Source organism: Oncorhynchus gorbuscha, linkage group LG10 (genome assembly GCF_021184085.1).
Source record: "Oncorhynchus gorbuscha isolate QuinsamMale2020 ecotype Even-year linkage group LG10, OgorEven_v1.0, whole genome shotgun sequence".
Taxonomy (NCBI): Eukaryota; Metazoa; Chordata; class Actinopteri; order Salmoniformes; family Salmonidae; genus Oncorhynchus; species Oncorhynchus gorbuscha.
In genome coordinates, this window is record NC_060182.1 from 29,358,755 (window position 1) to 29,366,401 (window position 7,647).

General features: G+C 39.0%; 1 protein-coding gene across 1 annotated transcript; it reads left to right on the forward strand.

Moving 5' to 3' along the window:
* Positions 1-3,742: 3,742 nt before the first annotated feature.
* LOC124045842 (UDP-GlcNAc:betaGal beta-1,3-N-acetylglucosaminyltransferase 7-like) lies at positions 3,743-6,568 on the forward strand. The gene has a single exon (XM_046365551.1). The coding sequence runs from the start codon at positions 4,131-4,133 to the stop codon at positions 5,376-5,378; it is 1,248 nt and encodes a 415-aa protein (XP_046221507.1). The 5' UTR covers positions 3,743-4,130; the 3' UTR covers positions 5,379-6,568.
* Positions 6,569-7,647: the final 1,079 nt, after the last annotated feature.

Genomic DNA, 7,647 nt, shown 5'->3' on the forward strand with positions numbered 1-7,647 from the left:
TAAGGGAGGTGGGTGATTGGTGTCTATAAATAGTATCTCCGCTATATACATAAATGGATGTGGTGTGTTTCATTTCACAAAGACATTCACTGTTTTCTTGGTAAGCAACTTTAGTGTAGATTTGGCCTTGTGTTGTAGGTTATTGTCCTGCTGAAAATTGGTTTTCCTCTAGTATTTTGCCTGTTTCTTTTGATCCTCAAAAACTTGAGTGTTTGCCAGTGTCAAGCATACCCATACCATGATGCAGCCACCACCATCCTTGAAAATGAAGAGGCAGTTACTCAGTGATGTGTTGGATTTGCCCCAAATAAGGCTTTGCATTTAGGCCAAAAAGTGTGTTCCTTTGCAGTATTACTTTAGTGCCATACAAGATGTATATTTGTATTCCTTTTCACTCTGTCATTTAGGTCAACACTACAATGTTGTTGATCCATCCTCAGTTCTCCCATCACAGCCATTGAACTCTGTAGCTATTTAAAAATCACCAATGGTGTCATGGTAATGTGTCTGAGCAGTTTCATTCCTGTCCTGCAGTTCAGAAGGACAAGTAACTTGTATGTGTCTGGGTGGTTTAATACATAATCCACAGCATAATTATTAACTTGACCGTACTTAAATATATATTAAATGTCTCATTTGTTATTGTTACCCATCTACCAATCACGGCCCTTCTTTATGAGGCTTTCTAAAGGCTCCCTGGTCTTTGCAGTTGAATCTGTGCTTGAAATTCAATACTTGACCTTACATATATTGTATGTATGGGGGACAGAGGAAGAGCTAATCATTCAAAAATCACTTCAACCCCTATTATTTCACACAGTGAGTCAATGTAATTTATGGGATTTGTTAAGACAAATTTGACTCCAGAACTGAACAAAGGGGCTGAATACATATGCAACGACTAGGCATATATTTTAGAGTTGAATTTTTATATATCTTTAAAATAAAATAAAATCTTCCACTTTGACATTAATATTTTGCATAGATTTGACAAAAATGACAATTAAATCCATTTTAATTCCACTTTGTAACATAAAATGTTAAGAAATTCAAGGGTTCTGAATAATTTTGCAAGTCACTGTATGTACAGTGCTTTCGGAAGGTATTCAGACCCCTTCCCTTTTTTCCACATTTTGTTACGTTATAGCCTTATTCTAAAATGGATTCAATAGTCCCCCCCCAAAAAAAAACAAACACATTTTTAGAAATGTTTGCAAATGTATAATTAATTTGCCAAGGGAACAGTGGTTAAAAACAAATGGCAAGAGTTGTGGAACAGGGAGAGAAAGGGAAGACTCCTGTATAAGATCTAGGAAAAGGTGAGGGCAGGGAGGTCCTCAGGCCAAGAGAGAAGGGAGGAAAGTGTAGTCACAAGGCTGAGACTGGGACACACAAGGCTCAATAGTACATTGAAATTGGTGGGGAAACATCCGACTGGGAGGTGTGATCGTAGTCAGGAGGAGATGGAGGCAGTGGGACATGTTTTATTTCAGTTCCAGGAATATGTGAGGGAAAGGGAGCGACTGTTATTCGTTTTGAGGAGTAATGGGGTTGAAAAGATAGGATTAAGTAAACTGCTAAATAAATCTTCAGAGGATGTAATATTTAATTATGTATTCCTTCTCCTTAGAGACGAGAATATTGGTTAGGATTTAGGCCTTGTCTATGGTCCACACTCCAGTCCAGTTGGTGGAGGTAATGAACCTTACTGCTTAGTATGGCAATAGCACTGCACTCGATCGCATGGCGCTACAAATGGTTCTGCGGATAGCCCAGTACATCACTGGGGCCGAGCTTCCTGCCATCCAGGACATCTGTATCAGGTAGTGTGAAAAGAAGGCCCGGGAAAATCGCCAAAGACTCCAAGCGCCCAGTCTATAGACTATTTTCTTTGCTGCAGCATGGCAAGAGGTACCGCTGCATCAAGTCTGACACCAACAGGCGCTTGAACAGCTTCTATCCCCAAGAAATACGACTGACGAATAGCTAACAAAATAACTACATGGACTATGAGTTTACCTTGTATCTTTATTGACCTTTTATTTCAATCGTTGCACTGTCTCTATGCACACTCACAGCCCCCCACCCACACACACACATTGTCACTCCAACACACACAAACACTTCATTATTTTCTCACTCACACATAATATGCACATACATTTATACAGACTCTACACACCCATACACCCACTCACATGCAGGCTGCTCCTACTCTGTTTATCTTATTGCCTCGTCCTCTTACCCCTATACATATCTACCTCCATCAGTCCAGTATCCCTGCACATGTACATTTGGTATTTCTTTCTTTTTTTCTAGTAATACATTGTTATTAATTATTCCATTGTTGGGTTTTTAGTTTGCAAGAAAGGCATTTCACTGTACTTGTGGCATTAAAACTTGAAACTTAAAGTTGGTTGGCAACCGCCATATAAAATCCACAGAAGAAGAAAGGTTTCCAGGGTTAGAGTAGAGCAGAAGTTGTCATATGCTGAGGCAGTGAAGAAAGTAGAGGAATATGGGTCAAAGGGGAGGGATCCTGAGAGGAGTGGTGTGAGTAGTAGATCTGTACCAGTACAGAGGGGTAGGCCAACAAGTAATATGTTTTAGTAAGATTGGATTTTAACATTTACAGCAATGTTTATCAACAGTCCTGCAGGGGTGGAATGTAGGTCACAGAAAATAGAGGTTGTGGTGGCAGCTACAAAGAGGTATTTGCGTGTGCGAGACTTGACATCCGAAAAGTTGCCATGCACCTGTAAAAATGATTGCTCAGATGTGCGCGTGCCTTTTGAATTTTGAAGAACTTAATAAATTAAAATAGTGGAGTAGGGTGAATGTAGTAGATGGTAGGTTTTTTTTTTTCAAGCAATGTATAAGGAAGTTATACTCCAGCCTAGTAGGTGGCGGTAATGCAACATTTATTGGATGCCAACCGCCCTTAAACCTCGTGGAAGAAGAAGCTAGGACAGGCGGGAGGCAGAGGCGCTTCAGTACAGTTAATAAAGAAGTTAAAGACGTTGGAAGTCAGCCGCCGATAAACCCCACCGAAGACACTTTTTAGCCAGCTAGTCTGGTACACAGCAGGCGTTAGCGACACCGTTTTGCTAGCTAACTACTTGAGTATCGTGTCTTACTTTGAATGCACTTTATAGGCCAAGATACTTGGCAAAACAGCGTGGTAGTTTATGTTTTTTTTTAAACGACACAAAGTTTGACCCAATGTGCGCACTGCACGCACCCCTCAACAGACGTTAGACAATTCCCCCAAACCTACACACAGGGGTGCTAAAAGCATGATTTTCCTCACATCTTCCCTGAAGTTACACAGTTTTGGCCCCGGGGGCTATTCTCACACACACACATATATATATACATATATATATATTTGTGTTAATGGAGATTGCCGCAAAACACATTTCCCCAGTAGATTCTAATCGAGTTTTCTGAAGCTACTTTGATGGGCCATTGTATCATACACAATATTATATAATACAGTATAACGTTATGATCATTATAATATGACAATGCATTACATTGCTTGGAAAATAAATAGCATAGGTGCAATCAAATGAACAATATAGCCTCTACCTTAGACTTCGTTTTTTCAAGTATCCTATGACATTAGATATCTAGCCTTGTCGATGTTCAAAGTCTAGTGAACCAACAGGAAGCGCAGTCTAGTGAGCCACCTGTGATGTGAAATAAGAAACCTGCATTTGGTCACAGAAAAGTGTAGTGGGGAGGGGAGAATTAAAAGTGAGTAAGGGGAGAAGCTCGAAGGCGACAGTCACTTTTCAAACCAGTCTGCAGGTGGTAGACTATCTCTCATCGAATATTTTTTATTTTTTTTGCATGATGTAACAAAGATTGTTTTCTCAACGAAAATAAAGTAATTGTAAGGGAATAGCACGGTGGCGTAGCCAGTATATTTTCAATGTAGCTGGACACGGAATAGTTTCTCTGTTGACTCTGTAGCCAGCCTATATTTTACACGCAGCTCTCCATTTTTCAAAGGATAATGATGGACTTCAAATGGACACTAATGAGTAATTAAATGCTATGAAAATAGGGGTGCCTATTCAATTGAAGTATTTCTCATTCATTCATACGCGTTTGGCGCTATAATTATGGATAATTCTTTCAGGAGAAAGAGGATATTGAAAACTCTCCTGAGCTTGTCTCTCGTTTTTGCGTCTTTAGTGATGATTTCAAAGTTCAAGCTTGTGGATAACAGCATCAAGGACGATATGGAGGTTAAAAGCATGGGACACACCGGTTGGTGTGGACCTGAGTGTGATTTATACAAAGGAAAACGCATATTGAAAAGCAGTTTGGGAAACTACTCGCCGCCAGTTATTGGTGATGATTTGGATGCGCCACGGATGACCGTCTCCAACACTACTGCGTCTACTTGGGATGTACACGTTATGAACTGCAGTGAAGATTCAGCCGTAAGGGAAAACGATTGGTTTCGACGTTTGGACACGAGGTTCCACCAGTTTGTGTTGCATAGACATTGTCGATATTTCCCAATGTTGATAAACCATCCGGATAAGTGCAGGAATGGAGACGTGCACTTGCTCATGGTGGTGAAATCCGTTATAGAACAGCATGATAGGCGAGAGGCAGTGCGCAATACCTGGGGTAGGGAACAAACAATTGATGGTAAGAGAATAAAAACGCTCTTTCTCCTTGGAAGCGCTACAAATGGCAAAGACACTAAAAACCTTCAAAAGTTGATTGAGTATGAGGACATGATATATGGAGACATTCTCCAATGGGATTTTATGGACACATTTTTCAACCTCACCTTGAAAGAGGTCAATTTTCTGAAATGGTTTGATATTCACTGCTGCAGTGCCAAGTTTATATTCAAAGGGGATGATGACGTTTTCGTGAATACAAATAACTTGCTGGAACTTATTCGTTTCAAGACTGAGGACCGCAAAGTTCTAAATGTATTTGTTGGGGACACCATATCCAAAGCCATCCCCATCAGAAACCGCCAGAGCAAATATTACATCCCCAAAGAGCTGTTTGACAGACCGTACCCACCTTATGTTGGTGGTGGTGGGTTTTTAATGTCCTCACAATTAGCTCGGAGACTGTTCGTGGTTTCAGAGGACTTGGAGCTCTATCCGATTGATGATGTCTTTTTGGGAATGTGCCTCCAGAAGCTTCACTTGGCACCTGAGATGCACCCGGGATTTAGGACCTTTGGCATCATGAAACGCAGAGTGAGCCCAATGAACAGCGAACCGTGCTTTTTCAAAAACCTAATCGTAGTCCATAAACTGAGCCCTCAGGAGCTACTCATGATGTGGAGCGTAGTAGAAAATAAGGAGCTGGTTTGCGCCAAAAGGACTGCACCATGAGTGTCAACCTCAAGGTTATGCAAAAGTGTTGTAAGGTTTTATAATTGAATTGTAATATTTGTATGTAGGCCTAGTATGGCACCAAAAATATCCAACTAAGAAAGAATGTGAGAACAATCATGCAGTGATTTTTTTTTAAACAAATGTTTATGAATGACATTCTTTCATTCTCACCTACCTGTTTGTTAATGTTTTTTCTAATGTAGATAGGTAGACCAAAATCCCAACAGGAAAACCAAAAAAGTAAATGCACATTCCTTAGGTCTACAAGATGAACCACTTTTTCAGCCAAATCTGTAAATAAATGGCAGCCTTTGACACTGAAAACCCCTTTTCATGCTACAGTTTTAGTGCTTTTGAGATGATGGATGTGTTAGTAACACTGAAAAGGTGGAGATGACATGAAAATATAATTAGGTACAAAATCTATAACACATATTGAATTATATTTTAAGAGTCAAAACTTGTTTTTGGTTTGATGTTTGTAACAGATTCAATAAATATGTATTTGTTATATCAGTGTTTTACTGCAGTGCTGGGTAAGAGTTGAGGGCTGCTAGGTGGATATCAAACACTAATTGTTGGTGTAGAAGTGTTGGTGTAGAAGATTGCAACAGGTGCCTCTAAAATACATCTTTGACATCTCAAACAAACCAGAAAAAGAGCAACATCAGCACTGTCCAGCTTCATTTAGCTTCATTTAATCAAACATGGATGTTTCAATCTGTGCACAAAATGGTTGTAAATCTACAGTCAATACTGACGGATATGTACTCAAAATACACAAGGACAATATATACACCTACGTAATCGAATAAATAAGAGACAAACCTAACTCACTAATGCAACATTATAAAGGTTTAGGGCCCTAGTCCATGTTGTGGAGAACCAGTGGCGGTTCTAGACCATTTCAACTGGGGGGGCCAAGCTGGGACAGTTGTACTGTTAGAAGGGCCAGCTACATTAGACGTTATTGTAGTCATCGTTTTCATCACTGCATTGCAGGCAAAATACCATGTTCATAATCACCATCGTTGCCACTGTCTAATAATGGATGTAAAAAAAGTTATGTAAAAATGATTTAATACTCCACGTTTAGGGGGGCCACAAGGGGGTCCAAAATTGTTGTCACAGGGTGACATGATGATCGATGTTTGGCTGGCATTTTACAAATAAAACATGTTTCCATATCTGTGAGCTGTTGAGCTGTTGGATAGAGCGCGGTACCAAGACCAGAATGGGCACATTCGCTATAATGCATTTTTCTTTTGTGTGACAAAACCATCAGTAGAGTTGAAAATGCAATGGAACCCCATTTAACTTGGATATTTTATTCGGTACATGGGAATGTTACCGCAAAAGCATACCTTTATCCACAACCAGTAGGGTAGGAGGGGGTAACTAGCTCCCCTAAGAACAATGTCCAATTGCTGACCCAAAAAAGCAATGTTTGGAGAAATAAAAATGGCATGTGGATGAAGGTCATCAACTATAAAGCTAAATAAATGGCTACAGTCTACACTTCTTCAGTGATTTCATGAAATGTTGTTTTTAGAAAAGTGGCGTTTTTTAAAGTACCGGGGTAATTGGCCCGGTACATTTATTTAGAAATTCTTTAGTAAGTAATACTTAAAAAGCTTGGTCTAGTTGTCTTATTTTAATTAAATATGGGGGGAAGGGGGAAAGGTGTAGCACGTCACCATTAATATACCACACTATGAGGAGATTTGATGTAAATTCCTTTTTAACTGACCTGCACATTAGTTTTCTTTGTTCTTTCTTTGTTGTTCCTTTTCCATACAATCCATTATGTACAACTGAACTAAACATGATTTGAATAATGCAAGATTTTAAATCCCAGCAGTCTTTGAAATGACATTCGGGAGCAAAAGGTTTTCAATAGTTGTTTTTAATCAATTAAAACAAATATTAATTGCAATATAATATTGGAATGTAATATAACTAATAACATTAAATAACATTGGTATTGAACATTTAATAACAATACCTTAAATAATTAATTCAATGTAACATTGATGTGGCAACTCTTATACACGATTCTAATTTGTACAAAGGTCCAAAATAAATCTATCCACAGTAAAATTGGAGCACAGCTCATGAGCCCACACAATACCCCATGATGACTAAGCAAAAACAGGTTTTTCGAAATTTTTGAAAATGTTTTTTTTTTTAAACCCTGAAATAACACATTTAAGTAAATATTCAGACCCTTTACTCAGTATTTTGTTGAAGCACCTTTGGCAGCAAT